A 23,811-nucleotide genomic window follows, 5' to 3' on the forward strand; every position below is an offset into this window, starting at 1 on the left:
ATATTAACAATAAATTATTTATACAAATTTGATTTAAATTGATTACAAATATAATTTTATAATATTTATAATTTTTTTTAGTTTTCAATAACAGATAAAACAAAATAAAATCTACAAGAAATCAAAATCAAGAATATTTATTGAATGAGTGGAAAACAGCAGTGCATTCAGAGAAACCAATGGTGGAGATTTAAAAATAAAATAAAATGAAAGAGTTTTGGTTAGATTAGCATTTTGCAAGAGTATTGGCCATGTTCATATTCTAAAAACACTAGAGGAGGAAATCTATACTCCTCTCCTCCCCTCCATCGACTCAGTAGTCGTTAATAAAAAGACAAGCGAAGTAACGGAACTACAGCTCTAGAGAGACAGAAAAAAGAAACAGAAATGGATCATCATCATCATCAGCAACAGCAGCAGCAGCAGCAGCAGCAACAATTGCTTTTACAACAACAACAACAACAACAGGTGCAGCAGCAGCAGCAGCAGCAGCAGCATCAGCAGCAACATCAACAACAGCAACAATTCCTCTTGTTACAGCAATTAACGAAACAAGCCCAACAGCAACAACAAGCTGCTGCTATTTCTCGATTCCCATCGAATATTGATGCCCACTTGCGTCCACCATCTATTCATCGCCCACTCACTCTTCAACAACAAAACCCTAACCCTAACCCTAACCCTAACCCTAACCCCACCCCCAACCCCAACCCTAATTTGCAGCAGCATCAGCAGCAAGGTTCCAATTTGGGGCAAAATGCGCAGCATTCACAGAAGCCGCAACAGCAGCCGCAGCCGCAGCCGCAGCAGCAGCAGCAGCAAAAGGGGATTCGGCCTCAGGTGAACCAGGTGGAGATCCAAATGGCTTACCAGGATGCTTGGCGTGTTTGTCATCCAGATTTCAAGAGGCCATTCGCTTCTCTTGAAGATGCCTGCGAGAGGTTTTTCTTTCTTTTTGTATTCCCTCTCTCGTTTTTGTTTTGTATACAACTCAAATTTTCATTTCTATGTGTGTTTTGCATTTGGGTATTTCATTTTCTGTCTGGTTGTTGTGGAATGTGGGAATTTGTTTATTTATGCGCTTTTTGGTGATACTGTGACTTTTTTGTGTAATTGTGATGTGTAATGAGATTGAGATTGGGATTGATAACATTTTAATAAGCAGTAATGGTGCAGTTGCCTTTTTGGGTTGGATTTTGCTGCACTGCAACTAGTTAAGTTGAAAGCATTAGAGTTTGATCACATTTCATGTGGCATGATGCAGCAGAGAACCTGCATTGTTTGACCATGATCACCTAGATTACCATTTTGTGTGGTAATGTGAGAATTGTTATTTGGTTTGATTGTTCAAAGATACAAATGTTTTTGTCGGAGATCAGTTCTTGATTATATGATTGATTAGAAATTGATAGACTTTATACGCATAGACGGAATAAATTGATGGGAGTTGCCATGTGGCGCTTTCATCCTGATGATCAGGGATGCTATTTGTGCTTTCACACTTCATTACATGTGGCATAGAAAGAGATTTAATTCTTCATCACGGCTTCCCAACAAATTGAAGATAGAATTAGATATAAGAATAATTGTTATTTATGTTGTTTGGAATGTATTTGCTAAATGGCATGTATTTGATATGAATTTGATGAGATGGATGGGAGTAAACCAAGGGAAATGTTGAAATAGAAATGATTTTCCAATTTTATCTTGTAGGAATCCAAAGAAAGTTTCTCTAGATTATATAAAACAACTCTTTTTGCTAGCATCTTATGTTTTCTCTAGAGGTTCTTAAATGATTCTATAATTCATGTATGTTTATAGTGACTTATAAACAGTACACAACGATGTGCTTCCTAACACTCCCTCCCAACCTTCATTTATGCACAGCGAAACAAAATGCAAAAACAATATACATCAAATTTATGTTTGCATATACTCTGTAAATTACAGAAATTCAATATAAGAAATCTCTTTGGTGATGTGTTGCTTCCTCAACCTGTTCTATGCACAGAACATCTGCTATCCTGTAGTCATATATATATTTGACGTCCTTTTCTCAAACCAGGGGGATATATTTTATTATCTACAACAAAAATTGGTCATCTTATTTTATTTGTTGTTAGTGGAATCCACCTACATCCTTTGATTTTCCTCTTACTTTGCACTCTTTTGGCATTACAAAGTCGTGAGCATTTTTTTGTAAGGCAATACTAAGTGGTTGGCATGAGTGAACTTTGTGTTTTATATTTGTATTGATGTATTTACCTTGGAGTATCTAGTTGAATTGCTTCAATCCCTGGCTCCTTGAGCTACCAACCATATACAGGTTTAGTTCATTAAAACTTAAAATCAAGTGAGGGGGAGGGGATGTGCAGGAGAAGACAGTTCATAATACACAACAGTTTTTGTTGATTTATTGATCTTTATGATTTTTTTACCTAATTCATGTTAGGCGTTTTTGGCAGATAGTTTTTCAACGCAATATATGGGTGTTAACCCCCTTGGAACCTTCTTATTTATGCTATTCCAGAACTTTTTTTTATGATGTGAAATTTCTGTTATTCTAAATTATCTGAGTCAACAAATGGAAAAGGAGTGCCAATAGTTTCCTTGTCTTATGAAACATGTACACCTGCAAACTTCTAGTCTTTCACTTCTATATTTCCTTGTGAGAAATTAGATTCTGTTTAGTGTTAGCCTCAAAGATAGGTTAGTAAGCACTCTGATTCAAGGATTAACATTGTGATTTCTAAATTTTTGTTTGGCAAATTGATGAAATTTAATGTTTTCTTTTTTCAATCAAAAGGGAAAAGAATTAAGGAAGTTATGGGAGCCCTCCATTACTTGTTGATGGCACTTCTCCTAGACTCCACTGACTTTAATTGCGGTTTGTAGTAGTACAGTTCAGCACCACTAATTGAATGAATAATTACCACTATGGCTTTCAAAAGTTCTGCATTCATTTCATCTTTCCCCTTGCACAACATATGCAGATTACTGCCTTACCATGTAGTAGCAGACTATGAGGCAGAGGAGGATGATAGAATCCTTGATTTAGACACAACAGGTCAGATGCCATCTCGTTCGCAGCAGTGGGATCATAACATTGCTGCTAAAGTTGCTGAGTTCACAGGCACATTTGAGAAACAGGCCTTAGCCTTCAACATAATAACCCGCAAGCGTTCCTTGGGGGAATTCCGATCTGAAGAGAGATTGATGATTGAACAGGCTCTCCTCCAAGAGGAGAAGCGACTTTTGCTCAATTTGAAAGCTGAAATGGATGCCAGGGAGAAGGCCAGTCGGGAGGCTCAGTTAAGAATGGCGGCTATGTTTCAGGCCGAGCAAGCTCAGGCAGAATCACATGCTCATGCTGAAATGATGTCTCGAGCCCCGATAAGGGCAAGTGCACTCGGATCGCAAGGCAACAGTGTTCCGATTGGTCATGACATGGGAGAGCAGGAGCATGGTGTTAACCCAGATGAGATGATGAATGGGTGGGGAGGCAATGCCCTGAGAGATGAGAAAGAGCCTTCTGAAGATTTCTTGAATGATGAAGAAACTGAAAATGGGAACACAGCAGTACACAGTGAGTGGAGAGAAGTGGGAGAATTTGATCTAAACACTAGATGAACCATGCAGAAATATTGGCTGGAAAGAATGCTGATAGTCGGTTTCTATCTTCATGGGATGAGAATGACTGAATGACACCTGATTTGTGATTCTCTTTCTGGAAACTATATCCAGCTCCAAGGCAACCGGGTAATACAATGTTGTAATCTAATGTTCTTCCATGGCCATGTAAGGCAAGCTTGTTCAAAGCACTTGTAAGAATCACCTCAAAGTACCCTCGTGTATATTTAAGGGGGCAACACTATTTCCATGCTAGGCTAATTCTAAACGTTTCCAATAATTTCAGTGATTCTTATGGAAAAGGTTGGTGTTTCTGTTTATTTCTTTGTTCCTTTTCTTCTCCTTGGTTATTGCAGATGTGTCATTCGACGTTTAAAGGGGAATTATGGGATATGAAAACTTCCAGTTTCGTTTAAGGGTGTTTTGATGAAACAGGACTGATTTTGAAGTGTCTGAATGAAACATGTAATGACAGAAACGGGCGGTTCACTGGTTGTGTGGAATGATGAGTATAAAGGACGCTTTATTGCTTTTTGACATCGGTTTGATGCCGTACAGCAATGAATTGAAAAGGAGAAAGAAAAAGAGAAAAAGAAGAGAATACGAGAAAAAGAAGAGGTCGAAGACCAGAGAAGAGACGAGAAATATACAATTAAATAATATAAAAACAAAGCTTGATGAAAGCTAATATTCCACTGAAATAATATGAACAATGCTCAATAACAAAATTAAATAGCAGTCCAATAGAATTGACTTGATTGTGTTCCAAGTATTGCTGGTCATCTTTAACCATACAAATGTTGCATGAATTTGATGTCTCCACCAACCTTTTCAAGGTTGGAAACACTCGACCTTGTGAGTATAACTCTTCGTAGCTCTAATGAAAAGTTTTTATTCATATGAGCTTGCATGAGATGTGATTGCTCCTGGATATTTCTAAGTACATTAGTTTGAGTTAAGTCCATAATAGATATAGATTTCATATGAGCATGTAATGGCTCCTGAATGTTTCTAAGTGCATTAGTTTGGGTTAAGTCCATAATAGATATAGATTTAAAGTTGGATATTAGATAACCACAATGCAAATGCATGCAATATAATTTTAAATATGTTTTTATACAAAAAATGAACTATCCATGTATCAATCAAATATGAATAATAATGGTTCATTATACATTTTCAACTAAATAGAGAAAATAAAGCTAGGATCAACCATCAACTAGTAGAATTGATCATTGCCCAAGAAATGTATAGTCCACCAAGGAGATTATGAAGCGATCAATCATAAAGATTTAAGTTCATATGATCAGTTATAAGACCAAGTTTTATTTAGAAAAAGACTTAATCTTCTAGTCAATCACATGAAATCAAGTCTTATTTAGAATAAAACTGAATAAGATTTGATCTTTTAGTTGATAACATGAACTTAATAAGTCTTATTTAAAATAAGTCATCAATAGATTAAATTAGAAAATATTATAAATTAATTAGAATTCATATAAATGCTAAAAAAAAAGATGTATTGGTAAGAATATAGATTGTATTAGGATTTATAATGTAAATTCCTGAATTGTGATAGATAGTTTATATAGGTCATCAAGATTAAGTTTTTAATAGTAGTTTGTCCTTGCTAAAAGAAAGGAGCAAAGAACAAATAGCATATTGATTAATGATTCAATATGCTATTTGTTAATGAATTAATGATTGATCAACAAATTGGCATATGATTTATCATCAAGATTATTTATTAGATTAACAGATTTGCATGCATGATATGATTAATTTGTTAACACCATAACAACTTAGTAATCATGTATAAAAATCAATCCCATAAAAATATCATTATTATGATTAAGTAATAGTTAGAACGTGCATACAAAGGCCGATCTTATGGCTATGAAAAATAAGACAGCCACTCACCAATACAGGGACCAATTGAGTAGCTCTTATTAGACATGTCATGAATGACTCTTCATTTACTAACTCTTCCACCATTCTTAACCATTCTCAAAGTCATTGCCTTTACTAGCTTTTAGAAGGTATGATGACATTCCTACATCTTCTACATAACTTCTTTTAAGGGATTAATAATGTAGTTAAATGGTCACAATCAGTATAGCCAAACTCTAGTCAACCACTAATATTTTCTCTTGAAATAATGTTATTTTATTAGCAATATAAACTTGTTTGATGCTAATTAAAAGGTCATCCAGTTAGAAATGGAGAATACAACAAAAGCAATTTACCATAATAACATTATGGTAGTCAATAAAATTAAGTAGTCCATGATCGACTAGTTTGAATACACACACAACCAAAGAGATATAGTCTTATTCAATATAGAAGCCTTAAAAAAATAACTAATTCACATGTTTATCAATTAAAAAGGAATTTAGCTTGTACTAAGATTCAATAAACCTCACTATTTAATACCAATAATTATATTTAGGATTAGAATTATTTATGTAAATAGGATTCAAACTTTCTAACAATATAAATAGAGCCAAGTCTACTATAAATGATGGCCGACCTCACATATTTATTTTCAATAAATTTATGTATCTTTCTTTTTCCCTCGTAAGGTTTTTTATTACTTTCTTTTATTATTTTCATTTATTTTCTACATTTTAATTCCTACAATATTTTTTTTCCCTTGAGATCCAATGCTTTTTTTTTTTTAACATGATGGTGCTTTTAGAATAGGTCAACCTTAATAAAGGTTTTAGTTTTGAAGTTCCCCCTTTATTTAATTATAGATAGTTGTCGTCTTTCATAAGTTCAATTCTAAAGATATTTAATTAGCAACACACACACCTCTATTTTAGATGCTTTTGCTATCTTAAGAGGGATAAGATTTTTTAAAAATTACAAAAGGCTTTTCCATATATTTTGACCAGTTAACTTTGTAGACTTTTATGATAGAATGTTGTATGTGTTCTATGATGGCTTGGATGCTAAGTATGTTCATTTCTTACCTTAGTAGCTCTAAAATCTCTTTAATAAAGTTTTTTCCTTGTTGATTATCTTTGAAGTTTTCTTTTGAATTTGACATTTTTCATGCAACTATAAGATCATCTAAAGTATCTTAAAAAGAAGATACTTTTTGTTAAAAGATTGCTCAAAACTTTATAAAAGCGAATCATACTAACAAGAATGAATTATCTTCTAACTAGAGATAATGGAAGCCAAGATAATTTTCTCAACACCCAAGTCTTGCTCGAGTCTTATTGATAAAAAAAGATTAGCTTTTGAAGGGGTAATAACTTAAGTACTTTAATAGTTATTCTTACTGGATGGGAGGAGGCATAATGGTTGGCTCTAATTCTTTAATGGTAGGGGCATGCTCTACTCGATTTCCTTTTATATCTACTGTTAGAGAATAATATAAATTATATTCTGAAACTTCACCTAATAACTTAAGCTTTTGGGGTGAATTGACTCTTTGACATGATATCAAAGTCTTAATGACTAAATGGTTACGAGTTCAAATCTCACCATCCCTTTTTATTTGATAAAAATTAAACACAAGGTAAAGTGAGCCTGTGCAAATTTTAAGTTCAAAAAGCTTTCACTTAAAGGGATGTGTTAGAAAATAATATAAATTATAACCTAAAATCTTATTTAATAACTTAAGTTTTTGGATTGAATTGGTTCTTTGTCATCTACTTTTTTATTTTTATGACACGATAGTAGTAGCATAGGTCCATTCTTATGCATCAGGGAAACTATAATACTGACAACCACTACTTTAAAGCCTATTATTTTAATAGTCGTGTTTTTACTAAAATCACTAGCTGACGAGGATGAAGTTAACATTTCTTCCAGGATCATGTATAGGTTGGCTTGAGAATAGTTAGCGGCCAATTAGCAAAACTCTGAGGGGTTCTTCTTCGTGAACTAGAGGAGGAACATCCACAGGTTTAAGTGACCAATGTAATGATGAATAATGGGATCTAGCTTTGGCACTTGAGGGGATAACTAGAGAAGTAGGAGGAGCAGTTGCAGTTGCAGTGATTGAAAACTCACCCAGTAATGGAGATTGAGACATAGTATAAGAACTTGTTAGAATGATAGGAGCAACATGAAGAGAAACTCTAGGAATTGTATAGAAAAGTCTTGTATAGACGATATCCATAAAATTTTCTTCTCTCTCTCTCTCATCTCCAACACGCGCACTTTTGAACAAACACGTAAAATGCATCAAACATTCTAAACTAAGTTATGAAAGAAATTCTGGAAAGAAAGGAGAAAAAGGAAGCTTCTCCCAAAATTCAGAATGTAGAAGTAAAATCAAAGAAAAGAACGAGGAAACAACCAAGAATACACATCCTACCAATGCCTACAAAATATTAGGGAGCTGTGAATCCAATCTGTGCTGCAATTCCATAATCTTCATGGAAAGCTCTGACTTCTGCTCCTTGTAGCTCTGCAACAAGTACTCTTTCCCTTCTATCACTTCCTTCAACTCACCTACTTCTCTCTTCAGCTTCTCAATCCTCTCGACATCTCCCCTTCCCTTTTCCAATGACTCAAAATTGCTGTCTCCATCAAGATATCCATTTGCATGGCCATTTCTTGCCTCAGATGGCCATGTTGTGTTTGCTGATGGTTTGTCATTGATGCCCACATGTTTCACACAGTGATCAGCAATTGCCTTCCTCAGCCTCTGGATTTCCCTTTCAGAATCAAACAAATCCCTGTTAGCTGCATTGATCTGTGATTGCAAATTTGAAGCAAGTGTCAGCTGAGCATTGAGCGAATTCTGTAATTCCAGAATCTGATCCTGCATTTCCAGTATCATGTCGTCTCTCCTCTTCAATTGCTGCCTTAGCTTCTGTATAACTTCTCGTTTGCTGAAGATGTCAGAACCAGATTCTGAGACACATGGTGAGTCAGAGCAGTTTGAATTGTGGAATGGCTTTGGTGGCAACTCAAGGCGATCAGGAGATGATACCCACATAACACCATTCTCCTTGGTGAATTCTGCAGCAGGAACCGTCACCAAAGGTAGACCAACATCGGATTCAGACAGCATCTGGTCGTTGGACTGATGCTTCATATCTGCAATGCCTTCATTCCCTGTTCCAAATCCAAATTCACATATAAAATACAGGGAAAAAGTCTTCTGATAACATGGATACCATTATACAGTAACATATTATATGATTGTCAAAAAAAAATAAAAAATACTCAATGTAACAACTTAACTATGTCTCAAAACCCAAACTAGCTGGATAAAGAACAGTGATCTATTTTACACTATTCTGCATAAGGCACTTCTTGTCTCTGGATCTGTGACATGGCAAAGGAGTATATTTTTTGGGTAGATATTTCATATCTGCAAATACCTTGATCCCCTATTCCAATCTACTGTCAATTTTCTGAGGACTGACATCCAATGTTTATTCATCTTTCCCTCATACTAAAAAGAAAATCACAAAAGATGGGTTGCAAGAAAGCATTGCAAATTTAGGGGGGAATACATGTCAAATTTATAGGAAGAGAAGCATGGACCATGATACAAATATTTTGCGCCTTATCCCTTATTTGTGCCTTATCCCTTATTTGTACGGGAAAAGGAAAAGAATTGCTAGACAAACAAGTGTCAATCCAACAGAGAAGAAGGTAGGATATGTCCATCATGTCCACATAGGATATGAACTGCAATGATGCACGCACAAAAACAGACAGTTTACTGTTCATCATTTCCTCTCACCTAATAGTAACATTACTATCTCACAATCCCTCCCCTGTTCCACAGTCCAAGGCAAGTAAACAATGAACATATATCCAGAAGCTGAAGGAATTTGAAATGTAGATGCAATGCAATGCAATGTCATTATGCAGCTACAACTAGCTAACCACCTGAATCTATAAAGCCTGTTTGACATTGTGGCGGTGATTACTTTTCAAAATATTTTTTGCTTGGAAATACAACAAAATAATGTTCTTTTTATTTTTGACTTTAGTATATCAAAACAATCTATGAGCACCGAAGAAAATTAATTTGAAGCAAAAAAAAAATATTCAAAATTTTTCAAAAGCATTTTTGCACCGCAAAAACAAACGGTGCGGCGCATAACAAGATATCCAAAAAACAAGGAAACCAAACAGAAACTAGCAAACATTTGAATTGAAGTATCAATATACGTTCTCTTTAACCCTTTGGCAGCTTGAACAAGAAGAATTGTCATACCTGGAATGCAGTTGTAGCAACCATCATCATCTTGTGTGAAGGAATACATGTTTGAATGCATATTGCAACGTGGTGACCTCCTCCTGTCAGATGATTTCACATTCCCTGTATTGTTCAAACTTCAAAAGTTATGGCCAAGTTCATATTAAAGGAATCTAGCTGATGCTATAAACAGTGCAACACCTTTCAGACTATTACTAGCATTTGCCTGTTGCCTTGAGTCCAGTGTCTGCTTGAGCTTGTAACCAAGGCGAATTGACAATGTACTTAACAAGGCACCACCTGCAATAAGAATCCAATTTCGTCCCTCCCCCTGAAAATTCTGTGCCTTCTGACCTCTAGAAGTCCCATTAGTTCGTGGTTTCATTTTAAGAGCAACTAAGAAGCTTGAGATCACGCTGGATCATCCAAATACAACCTACATTAACAATGCATCAAAATTCCATTGTTAATTAAACAAACATGATAGGAGAAATCACATCAAGAAACAACAAGATTACTAGGTTTCAGCATTTCCTATACACACGTGTCATACAAAATTAAATGCATATGTAAACGCGCATGCTTGTGCATGTGTAATTCAATTAAAGCAAAATGAGAAGCACAAATCAAATATAACAACGACAAGATGTCCATAAATTAAATGCTAATAGTAGTTCAATACGATCAATGCTATGTTAAATGCCATGCCATCAGCACTAGCCTATAAAGCACATATCCACATACATGGGCCTCCAAAAATCCAACCACATATACAGTTCCAAACATATTAAATGTTTGTTTATTTATTTATTTTCATCTTATGCTGGAAAGTTCTCAACTAATGCTTTAAACTGTGACACATGTTCTGTCAAAGTACCAAACACGCAATAATACACGAGTAAATGGAGCATACATACTGACCTACTGCTTACAAATTGCTACACATTAAACACATCAAGTTCCTGACAAGCTAGAACATTTTCCAACTTCCAAAAGCCAAATCCATATGAATACTCATATTTACATTGTTTTAGAAAACAGTATACCCTGGATAGGACCATCCTTACCTTAAGCCAATCCTCACCCGGAACAACGAATTTTCACACTTGCAGCATGAAAAGACCATGTAGCACATAACAAAAGCCTCTTGTGTGCCAATGGAGGAGGAGAAAATAGAAAAAAAAAAAAGAAAAAAAGAAGAAGGAATGGCATGCTAAGGCTTGCATGTGTTTTACCTCATAATTGTTCTTAACAACACTCCAAACTTTGCAAATATTCATCTGCATCATCTATGGTCTATCTTTTCTATTTCCAACAGGACATTTTTCCTTCATATTTCAAATGCCAATTCCCTAACATCCCTCATCTCCTAATGAACCACGCAATCTGCTCTTGACATGCAAGATTGACGTAATCTAACATACAGCTAGATGTTCTTAAAAACCCTATTGGTATTCACTTCATAAAATAGAGTTAAAACCTTATTCATAAGATTGGATTACCTTTAACTGGCTACGAAAACAAGCAAATGACATGCACAGCACCATGAGCTATTGACATTTGAGCACCCAGGTTGACATCCCAAGCATCAGATTTCTGATGCGAAATACTAACACTACAAATGCAAAAGCAGTCTATCACTTTTATTACATTCTTAAAAAAAAAAACACAAAAATTTTATTAAAACCAACAAATATGACATGATTAAACGGAGAGAAGTGAGACAACATATCTGTCGGCTTCATACACAGGGAAATAGTAAATATTACTGAAGAACGACGGACACTTCATTTTCAAAAATAGGCTTGATATGCGATAAACCCATCTCAATCCAAATAAAATTAGGAGCATCAGCACCTTAATTAATAACAAAGGCAAGTAGACACTTCATTCTTAAACCCAAAAGAGAAACAAATGAAAAGAAACAAGAGGCAATCAATCCGTTACATTACAAAATCGATAATCGCAAACTGAAAACACAAAACAAAACAAACCTCATTCAATCAAACAGATTAGGGTTTACTCATTTCTCTTAAGAATCCGTTGAAACCGCCCTTTTTAACATCTTTTACCATTTCACACTGTTTTTGTTTTTTTGTTACCCTCTCCACTAAAATGTAACGCCAACACTAAAATACCTGACCTCACATGAACACACACTCAACCAAAAAAGACAAAAAAGGAATTGTAATATTGTTAAAATATGTTGTCAAATATAATATGTTGTTAAAGTGTATACTAGGGTATTAATGTTGGTAAATTATAAATAAATTGGAAGGAAGTCCAAAGGTGGGGGAAACTTGACAAGTTTAGATCACAGGGAGATAAAAGTAGGAAAATGAGTTTTCATACTATTCATTGTTTTAAATTGTATTAAAACTTGAATTCAAACTCATTAAAATGATTTTAGAATGATGAAATTGGAATGAATGTTTTTAAAAACATAAATGTTGATTTTTGGCTATTAATTCAAGAAAAAAATAATGATAGGAATCATCATACTAAGTGAAAGTGTGCTACGTTCAAGGTTATATAGTGATATAACTTGGATAAAAGGGGTTGGTTTAATGAACTTAAATATCTAAGGCCCCGTTTGTTTGCTGGAAAGTAGTTTTTTTTTTAAAAGTGAATTTCGGGAAAGTGAATTATTTTTTGATGTTTGGTAGTGTAATGGAAAATAAGTTGGAAAACACTTTCCAGTGTTTGGTTATGTTATGGAAAATAAGCTGGAAAATAACTTATTAATGTTTTATTTTTCTCAAGTTTATTAAAATAATAAGGAACAAATCTTACAAATTAAAAGATTGAATGAGAATGAAATTGAAAAAAAAATATAATTTCATAAATTATCTCAAATAAAATAAATAATAATCAAAATAAAGTTAATATAAAAATTAAATTTTAAGAGATGAAATTGAAAAATAAATATTCAAAACAAAATATATATAGCAATCAAAAGTTTGAGAATCAAATTTGATATAATCAGCAAATAATAACATTTCTAAATTTTTCACAACTTCCGGAAAGTGTTTTCCGCCTAAAGTTTCCAGGAAAACACTTTCCTGAAAACCAAACCAAATTTTTCTTTGGCTGAAAAGTGTTTTTCGTTGACCAACTTTTCTAATGGCAAACAAAGATATGAAAGTTTGAAAAGTGGTTTCCCGGAAACCACTTTCCGGAAAACAAACACAACCAAAAGGGAAAACACTTTCCTGGAAACCAAGCCAAATTTTCCTTTGACTGGAAAGTGTTTTTTGTTGACCAGAAAGTGTTTTCCTTTGACGGGAAAGTGTTTTTCTTTGACCGGAAAGTGTTTTCCGTTGATCACCTTTTCTAATGGCAAACAAACACAGGAAAGTTTGGAAAATGATTTTCCATAAACTACTTTCCAGAAAACAAACATGGCCTAAGAAAAGAGGGGTATGTTAAGTATAAAAATTGGTTAGATTTGGGTGCATCCATGTTAGCTAATGTGTTTGAATGTTTGGTTATGCATTATTATATGAATAAAGGAACATACCTTAAGTAAATAGTAGATGTGGACCCTTAAAGATGATTATGATATTTGAAAAGTAAGGATGAACATTAAATCCTATGAGTTACTTTGTTATTGATTTATAAACATGAGTTAAATGAGATTCAAAATAAGATCCCTAGGTCATATTGATGTGGTTATGGTGGATTGTAACCTTGAAACATGAGAAGCTGCTAGAGTTAAAGAACAAATTGGAGCGCCGAGATATATTCAGGCTCCAGGTAGATGTCCAGCACCTCGACTCTCAGAAATTTCAAATATCATTTAAGTAATTATTATTTCTTGTAGTGTTGTTTATGAATAATGAAATAATTGTTTTGTGAAAAGAACAAGTTAATGAATATTAGAAAATGCAAAGTATGTGTTAGTTATGATATGAGTTATTGGAAGGAAATACTTGCATGAGTGTTTAATGTGAAAAGTCAAAACGTGATGATAAAGGTTGTAACTGAAATGGTATAGATAAGGTATGTTAGTGGACGTTAAAAAAAGTATCGATTCATAGAAATGAAATGTATGCGTACATAGCGAAGTGAAATTATGTATTCACAATATAAGCGTTAGATTTCAAAAAGGAAACGTCATACTTGGTAGTCAAAATTTAGGCATTTTGAATGGGTAGTATTGCAATACTTGGTTGTAAAAGTAGGCATACAAAGAAGAATGATTACGCATGACTTAAAAAAAGGATAATAAAAATGCAATAACATGATTTATGTCTAGATTCAAGACAGAGAAATTGTATAAGTGTAAATACAAAAAGGTATTGAGTAAATAATGAGGTGAGAATGATAGGTTTTGGGTTAGGGTAACCTAGTAAATATATAAGTTGTTATGATGAATAAGATTTTGCTTTAAGTGGGATGATTTGTTGGGTATGTTACCAAGAACGTGTGGAGAACTTGGTATAAGAGGTTTAAGAGTGATGTTTCATTTGTCTTCCACTGTATGGAGACTAATGACATTAGTGGTAACTAATGATCAACATTGTTTGATTAGTCTAGCACTATATGGAGACTAATGGCATCGATGGTTACCAATGACAAACATGGTTTGATTAGTATGACATTGTGTGAAGACCAATGGCATCAATGGTTACTAATGACTAACATTGTTTGATTAGTCTATCATGATGTGGAGACCAATAGCATTAATGGTAACTAATGATTGACATTGTCTGATCTAATTAACCATATGAGTAGAGGCTAGTTTATTAAGACCCCGTTATATGGATAAATGATTGATAGTAAAAGTATAAATGGTCTAATGGATTATCGATTAACCCAAGGATAATATGATGGAAGTCATTATAGGTAATGTATATGAAAGGAAAAATCATGTAGTGACAGCAACACATGATATAGAAGTTAAGTAGATTTGAGGAAAATAATACATTGAAAATTAAGGGCCATTATGATAGCTTAAGAATGTCAAGTTAAAAAATTTATGTGAAGGCCAAATATAGAAGATATTGGACTGTTGAGAGATTTTTGATGTATGAAAGTGAAAGCTTGTATGTTGGGTTATGTACTTAAATAAAATTACTTATTGTATGGAAATAGATAAGCATGATTGTAGTATGTGCAAGGTTTAAACCTTATAGAAAGTGCATTAATGAGTGAAACCTTTTTAATTGAGTTAATAATTTGAAATTGAGTAAGACTCTGAATAGAATTATGATAATAAATTATTGAGTTAATAGTTTTGGTCCTCTTAATGCTGGAAAGGTTGTGGAAGTGGAAGGGCAGCAGTCAAGAGTAACTAAGCATCTACAAGCTCCAAGAAGGTGCTCTGTACTTTTTGTACTGTTATAATAATTCCATAAGTTTTGTAACTGTAAATTCTTTAAATGTGAAATTGTATTTTTCATATTAATAGTATAAAGGGTAAAAAAAGATGAGTTAGATGGGTTTATAGGCATTCGTGAAGAATGACTGGACTAGTTGATGTTTATAAAAAATAGATGAATTTTTGGATAATTAAATAGGGTAGTCAGGTTCATTGGTATTCTTTAGAAGGAAAAGTTAGAGTAAGAATATCGAGTAGAGATCAGTCGAGACTAAGTTGACTTTGAATACATTGACTACGTGATTAATTGTTGAATTTAAGATTTAGTTAGAAAAAAAACAAAGAAAAAAAGGAATTAAAGAATACTTTGATTGAATATTATATGCCTTTTAATGTTGTACTAACAAGTAAATACATTTTAATGTTTATTGTTAGATTTTAAGTTCATCATGAACTTGTCGGAAGTAGCTTAAAGTTGTATTATTACTATTGTTTAACCTTAAGTAATGGACTTTGTACTTTATATGATTGGTTATGTAAAGTAATTTGAATTGAATGTAATATAACTTATCACTTGATGATATGTAACCTAAATAGTTCAATTTTAAATGTATGTACTTAATCAGTAAAAAACACTTTTAACTTGTATTGTTATGTGTAATATTTCTATAAGCTATTATGATATTGTTTTAGATTATTGGGAGGATTGATTGTGAAGAGTTGATGATGATGAAAACCATGTGGTTATCATGTTATGGTAAAATAAATGATCCAAGATGATTGAACCAAGAATTGAGAAACTATTTAAGAAATGTGCAGCTGATTGTTGATAACCAGTTGATTTTAAACATTAATACTATTTTGAAAATGAATGTGGATATATAAAAAACTAAATTGATATATGATGTGTTGCACAAACTGGTTAACTGTTTAGGATTATCAAATGATTTGATCGACTGATTGATAGGAGAAGTAGTGAAATTAACTACCATCTAATTCAGTCGATCAAATAGATTGACCGATTAATTGTGTCAATGCAAATTGGTCAACTTTTTTAACCGACAGTGAACTATTATTATTTAAAAAAATATTATTCTAGTTTTCAATGAACCATAACTTGTTATGAAGTATTAACCGTTCATGCACTTTAATTCATGCAATCTCTCTCGCTTTCTTTATTAGTATATCATTTTCCTTTTGTAGTGCAACTTGTAGCAAATCACTTTTTTTCTCAAGGTTAAAAGTCTTAGTTCTCTACATTTTACTTGATTTTATGAGGTTATGATGCAGGTAGAAGCACAATAAGACAACAACATACACAAAAAGATAGAAATTAGGCAAAATTAGGGCGAAAATACATAAAAACCTAAAACTTTATTTTATTTTTGAAATATCAATTTGATTAAGTTTGCCTCCTAAAGAGGTTTACAATGTCTTTTATAGGCTAGGAAAATCGACTTAGACTAGGAAACAAAATCAGAATCCTAACTTATATAGAAAATCAACATAAAATCCTAAAATAAACAATAAATCTAAAAATATCAAGGAAAAATAACAAAATTGGACCAAGCAACAACTTCTTGGCTTAATTCTAAAAACTCTAATGGTCGAATAAGCAATAAAGTGGTTTTTTTTGTAGGAAAACAACCTATAGAATCTCCAGTGAAAACTTGAGCCTGATCCAACAATCAGTTCTCTTGTTATCTCCATTTTAAGTCATTATTATGGTCTGGCACGATCTGGCCTTTTATTAGACCTATACAAGTCTCATCGGTCTATAAAAATATTTCTTCGGCCATTCATAAAACATGGTTAGGATAAGTCCCCATATAACTGCTTAAAACCCCAAATTTCTGCAAACCTAGTTACATTAGTTTGTTACCTTCTCCTTTTAAATTTTAAGTTCCTATTGTGTAATTTCTCCTTTTTAAAAGGTAGAAACCATTAACTAGTAGCATATTGATTAAAAGAATATCTAATTGATTAATAAATCAATACATTTGGTGGGAGAAGATTAAACATTTGTTATAGAAACCAATAATTATACCTCCAAAGAAAAATACAAGTAAACTCATCACTACTACACTAGATGAACAAGCAGAACAAATAATGGAGAGAGGCCAACTTCTTAGCCATGAAAAGCCTGGCAATCCACCATCTCTTGAAAATTTGATGGGTTAACTAGTAGTAGACTTGCCTAGAGATGAATCTTTATCATCTAATTCACCATTACAATATAAAACTACTTTTAGACACACCTTTAGCATCTCTATGCAGTCCCTCACATTTTTATCTATTTTAATGGGTCAACACCATTAATCATAGATGGGCACATTGGTGTATTCAAGCCTCATACGCAACCATATGCATATCTGTTTTATAAATCTAATGGTAATGTACAATAGTCACAATCAGCTATGGTAAGTTCCTAAATAGTGGAAATTTCATAAATAAAGTGAGAAAATTCCTCCTAATTTTTCCAAGTAGAAGCTAATGACATTAAAAAGAGAAAAACATGAAATTGTGCTCTTCTTTCTTCATTTTCCTTCAATTCCTCACAATTTTTAGTGATAAAATTGGGTTTTTGGTAATTTCTATTAAGGGAAGCTAACTCAAAATAGAGAAAAGCTTGTATAGAAAGAAATGATGAGTTTGGGTGTATAAAAAGAGAAAGTTTAGAATTGGAAGAAAGGAAAAAAATTCTTGAAATTGTTCCAAAAAAGCTATCAAATTTGATTAATTAATATCAGTAAAGTATTTTATTTCAACTAAATCCACTTCTTTTCTTGTTATTGTTTAAGAGATTGAAAATTACTAAATTTAGGGATTTTAGGGTTTATGTGATTTGTTAGGAGACTAATGAATTTTTGTTAATTATTGATTAATTATAACGTGTATTACATGATTAAGGATTCAATTAGAGAAATTGAAGGCCAATCATGTAAAAGTTAAAAATTTTACTGGCTAACCATAATTAGAAAATTTAGGAGAAATTGAAAATGTGATTAATTTATATTGGTTTTGGTATTTAAATTGTAACACATGAAAAATTATACATGCAAAATAGCTTCCTTAAGCCTTGACCTCGGAAAATCAAGGTAATTGTTTTTCCACAGAATGAAAGACTTTTATGGTCTAATTCTTACAATTTGATCTCTTTCATTAACCATATATATATATATATATATATATATATATATATATATATATATATTAGGAGAAATTGAAAATGTGATTAAATTATATTGGTTTTGGTATTTAAATTGTAACACATGAAAAATTATACATGCAAAATAGCTTCCTTAAGCCTTGACCTTGAAAAATCAGGGTAATTGTTTTTCCACAGAATAAAAGACTTTTATGGTCTAATTCTTACAATTTGATCTCCTTTCATTAACCATATATATATATATATCAAAATCAATTATAATTTGATAATTAAAAACTTAGTTTACACATTATTTCCTTATTAGCATATACATATGTTACACAAATCAACTTAACTATTCTCAACTTCTTTGTTTATGTCCAATCCATTATTTGAACCCTTCACACCAAATTTATATAGATATATTTATATACCCCTTTTAAAAGAAAGGCAACTAGTCAATTCAAGCGTATCTTCACTTTGTAAAATCTTTGGCAAACAAAATCTCCCTCATAGATCACCCTATCTCTAAAGATAATCTAACGCTCTACATCCTCAACGGCTTAGGAACTGATTTTCATGAAATTGCAGGTCCCATTCGTGCACAAGAATGTCCACTTGCATTTGAGGAACTTCATGATCTCCTTATCAATCATAATGTATATCTTTGTCGTTGTGAAACCTTCTCTCATCAACTAATTCCCTTGACCAATTACATGCAAAGTTCCAACTCACTATTGTAACACTAGAAATCAAAGAGACAACAACAAAACTCATGGCCCACATCGTTTTTCCCCTAAATGTGTGACCGTATGGACCATACTGCAAAACATTGAAATCACATTCAATTAAACACACCAACAACCAATTGCACTTCCATCTCACCAGCACAGGACACAAAATGGCTTATAGATTCAGCAGCGTCTCATAATATTACCGGTGATCTTGCTAATCTATCTTTTCACTCCGAATACAATGGTAGTGACAAAGTTGTCATTGGTAATGGTTCTGGTTTGCATGTCTCTTATATTGGCTAACTACTTCTTTACTCCCCTAACTGTACTTTTCATTTATATAATACTCTTTGTGTTCCTAATATACAAAAAAAATCTTATATTCGCTCATCAATTTACTCGTCAAAATCATGTTTTTGTTGAGCTTCACCCCTCTCTTTTCTTGTAAAAGATCAAATCACAGGAGCAGTTCTATCCCAAGAAGCGTGTGAAAATATCGTATACACCCTTCCAAAGTCAATGGTGAACTCTTCTCCTACAATAGTTGCCAACGTACATGAAAGAATCTTCATTGATGGGTGGCACAAACGTCTTGAGCATCCATCTCATAAAATGATCACTCACCTTATCAACTCCTTTTTCCTTCTCATAATAAATAAATAAAAATCTTTCTTCGTGTTCATCATGTTCTATTAATAAAGCTCACAGATAACCATTTTATCAAAATAGTCTCTCTAATCATGCTCTCCTTAACTTACTTTACACTAATGTGTGGGGTCCCTCCAGTGCAACTAGTATCACCGGGGCCTGTTACTATCTCATTTTTGTTGACCATTTAACGAAGTATATTTGGTTTTACCCTATGGAAACAAAATCTAGTGTTCGCACAATATTTCCCTAGTTCAAAAATCTTGTTGAAAACCAATTCCAATTAAAAATCAAATCTGTCTATTCATATAATGGTGGTGAAATTGTTGCTTTAAAACATTACTTTACAACCAATGAAATCAGCCATTACACCAAAACCCCTCATACACCGCAAAAAAATGGTGTTTCTGAGCAACATCATCATTATTTAGTAGAAACCGATCTTACACTATTACATGATGCCTCTCTCCCGCTATAATATTAGCCCTATGTTTTTTCCACTACCACATACCTCATTAACCATCATCCAACACCTCTCTTTCACCATAAATCCCCATTTAAAATTTTATTTACACAGCCTCCAAATTATCATAAGCTAAAAAGATTTGGCTGTCTTTGTTTCCTTCTCACCTGACCATATAACACAAACAAGTTACAACCAAAATCTATTCCTTGTATTTTTGTTGGCTACTCATTAACTCAAAATGCCTACAACTGTCTTGATCCCCTAACCAACAAATTATATCACTCTCGCTATGTTCTCTTTAATGAAAACAAAAATGGTCTCTCTTTCAGCCAAATATCCATCTCCCGCCCGACAAGTGCCTTCTTTGTCCATGGCGATTCATCATCACCTCCTGAGCCTTCACTAGTGACTTCGGCAAGGGCACCCATTCTAACCGCATCCTCAAGTAATAAATCTCCCTTTTTCTCTTTTAATTCCTGTAATCTCACATCTACATCTTCACTTCCAGAATGCTCTGTTTTCAATAATGTTGTGCCATCCCAATCTCAGCTGCATGTTTTTTGTCACCATCATCATCAATCCTCTGTGTAGATTCCCTTTTCTTATCCCATCATACCATGAACTCTGCATCTACCCGTACTCACTTAATGGTTACCAGATCAATGAATAATATCTATAAACCCAAACAGGTTCACACCACCATAAAACACCCCTTTCCTAACACTGCTTAACCAATTTGTGTGGGACAGGCTCTACGTGAGCCACATTGGAGGATAGTAATGTATGAGGAACTCACAGCTCTCATGAGACATGGTACATGGGAACTGGTACCGCCACCTTCTTATTACAAACTCGTGGGGTGTAAATAGGTTTATCGGGTAAAAGAAAATTTGATGGTTCTATAGCTCCGTTTAAAGCACGACTGGTTGTAAAAGGATATAATCAATGATCTGGATTGGACTATAATGAAACATTTAGCCCTGTTGTAAAACTTGTCACCATTAGAACTGTTCTCACCATGGTTGTCATGAAAGGCTGGTCATTAAGGCAACTAGATGTTAATAATGCTTTTCTGCATGAGAAACTGCATGAAACCGAGTACATGACACAACCACCAGGGTTCCAAGATGCAACTAATCCACATCATGTCTACAAGTTAAACAAGGCAATTCATAAACTTAAGCATGCCCCTCATGCTTTTTACTCTACTATGTTATTAGTTATTATGAATCTAGGATTTCAAAAATCAAAAGCTGATCCTTTATTATTCATCTATCACAATGAAACTGTTTTGTGTTATCTATTGGTCTATGACGATGATCTGGTCATCACTGGAAGTAATTCATCATTTCTAACTCATGTGATTCATAATCTTGGCATTCAATTCTCTTTAAAGGATATGGGCACTCTTCATTACTTCCTGGGATTGGATGTCATACCAACAACAACTGGGCTGTTTCTATCTCAACACAAATACATACGAGATCTTCTCTCCAAAACCAACATGCAAGGTGCTAAGGATGTATCCTCTCCTATGTCCACTACAATATAACTAAAGATTAATGATGGAACAGCTCACTGCAATAGCACTGAATTTTGAATTATCATCGGTGGTTATAATATATATCCCTTAAGTCCTGATATTTGCTTTGTTGTTAATAAATTGTCACAGTTTATTCATCAACCCACAATCACTCATTGGGCAGTTGCAAAAAGTCTTTTTTGTTACTTGGAAAAAATGATTTTCCTTGGCATTCACATTAATCATCAATCATCCTTTGTTGTTACCACCTTTGTTGATGTTGATTGGGTTGGGAATTATGATGATCACACTTCAACTTCAGCTTACATTACCTTTCTTGGGTTAAATTTTAAAAAAACAAAGCGTCGTCGCCCGATCGTCAACTGAAGCTGAGTATTATTCTCTCACCACTGCTACAGCTAAAACTATATGGTTGTTGTCCCTATTCAAAGAACTTTATCTGCCAATCAACGCTCCACCATGACTACTAGCTGCTAACGACTGCTATGTGATAACCTAGGAGCCACACACCTCAGTTTTAATCCAGTTCAGCATTCACGGATGAAACATATTCAAATTGACCTCCATTTTGTACGCGATATGGTTTAGAAGAATATTCTTAATGTCCATCATGTCAATACTCACGATCAGCTAGCAGATCTGCTAACCAAGCCTCTGTCGCGATAACGTTTGCATTATCTACTGCTCAATATTGGCTTAGATGATGGCTCATCCATCTTGCGAGAGTGTATAAAGAAAATCATCGTAGATCAAGCATATGATTCCTTGCCTTGTGCATAGAATCATGAAACCGTCATGCAAGCCTAACATCAAGCCTGTAACATCAAACAATCCTTAGTGTAAATGCAGTGTAAATATTAGGCGTAATCTCAGCTTTGTTTCTAGATTAAAACCTGCAATCCTGTGTGTGTGTGTGTGTGTGTGTGTGTGTGTGTGTGTGTGTGTGTGTGTGTCAACATTAGTATTATTCCAAGAGTGGAAAAATATTATTTTAAAGATTATCAAGAGCTTTACAAATCTCTAAACTGTTCAACTTTCATCAGAAGACTCATTTCTTGACAAACATAAATGATATCATATATTTTTCAGTGATTCAAGTTTTACACTTAACAATTTAAAATTCTTGTTCTTCATACCCTTGGTCATTTAACGCTGATTTGTTTTATGACACTTGATTTTAGTTGCATTATCATTATTTTAAACTTGTTAAATAATATCAGCACCATTACCCCATCGTTAATATATTTGCATACCCTATCATTAAAATATTTGCACCCTACTGAGTAAAAACATATTCAAGGTTTATTTCACCTTTCAGCTTAGTTGTCCATTGCATCACATGATTGGAATATTATTGCATTTCTTTTTCTTTATATACTCATGTTTTAAAAATTTTGAACAACCATTACTTTTTTTCTATCTGCGACCTTTGTCCATTTGTCCTTTTTTTGTCATATATTCTTATAACAGTTCCTCCCCTTTCAAGAACCAGATAAGGTTATCTCTAAATAGCCTTAAGTTATGCCACACAAGTCATTTTAATTAATTTTTGTATTCACTTGATTATGTTATCATAATAATCATAATTTTTTCTATAAAAAAATCTATACAATACAACCTTACCTTATACTTTATTTGACTTCTCAACACAGTCATGGACTTAATCCCTTTTTATCTCCAAGTCATCCTTGATATGATAGCATCATCTTCCTTATCATAGTGGTCGTCCTTTTTATTACTTTTTGAATTTGCTAAATTATCTACCTTTTCATGCATTATCTACCTTTTGAATTTGCCACTAGCCTATTTTCGAGTACTAGTCCCATTACTGGGTAACTATTTCCACAACATAACACATTATTGGGCACTAGCCCTATTATCGGGTTACTAGTTTCACAACATAACCCATTACCAGGTAACTAGTTTCCAAATATAACACATTAATGGGTGTTAGTCCCATTACCGGGTTACTAGTTCTACAACATAGCTTATTATCAAGCATTGACCCCATTATCAACACTTCAACCACTAAGTATCATTCCATATTTATTGTTATAACCTATTTTTGGGTTCCCCCTCAAATGTACCTTTTTCCTTTTAAAAATAAAAAAAAAATCAAAATCAAAATAATAACAATAAAA

At 33.3% G+C, this 23,811-nt stretch overlaps 2 protein-coding genes across 5 annotated transcripts; one reads left to right on the forward strand and one right to left on the reverse strand.

Moving 5' to 3' along the window:
- Positions 1-220: 220 nt before the first annotated feature.
- On the forward strand, positions 221-3,950 carry LOC133668555 (uncharacterized). Its single transcript, XM_062088481.1, has 2 exons — positions 221-941; positions 2,994-3,950. Exons 1-2 carry the CDS (start codon positions 388-390, stop codon positions 3,628-3,630), a joined length of 1,191 nt encoding a protein of 396 aa, XP_061944465.1. The 5' UTR covers positions 221-387; the 3' UTR covers positions 3,631-3,950.
- Positions 3,951-7,712: 3,762 nt separating this feature from the next.
- On the reverse strand, positions 7,713-11,988 carry LOC133706259 (uncharacterized). Of its 4 annotated transcripts, XM_062131754.1 has the most exons (6): positions 11,803-11,988; positions 11,556-11,665; positions 11,311-11,423; positions 10,010-10,244; positions 9,827-9,931; positions 7,713-8,709 (listed from the first exon to the last, which is right to left on the reverse strand). In XM_062131754.1, exons 4-6 carry the CDS (start codon positions 10,191-10,193, stop codon positions 7,970-7,972), a joined length of 1,029 nt encoding a protein of 342 aa, XP_061987738.1. In that variant the 5' UTR covers positions 10,194-10,244; positions 11,311-11,423; positions 11,556-11,665; positions 11,803-11,988; the 3' UTR covers positions 7,713-7,969. The 4 variants fall into 4 exon arrangements, with proteins under 4 accessions (XP_061987738.1, XP_061987737.1, XP_061987736.1 ...); XM_062131753.1 differs by lacking the exon at positions 11,556-11,665; XM_062131752.1 differs by lacking the exons at positions 11,311-11,423; positions 11,556-11,665 and having other exon boundaries at positions 11,803-11,987.
- Positions 11,989-23,811: the final 11,823 nt, after the last annotated feature.

The sequence above is a fragment of the Populus nigra genome, chromosome 11 (assembly GCF_951802175.1).
Source record: "Populus nigra chromosome 11, ddPopNigr1.1, whole genome shotgun sequence".
Taxonomy (NCBI): domain Eukaryota; kingdom Viridiplantae; phylum Streptophyta; class Magnoliopsida; order Malpighiales; family Salicaceae; genus Populus; species Populus nigra.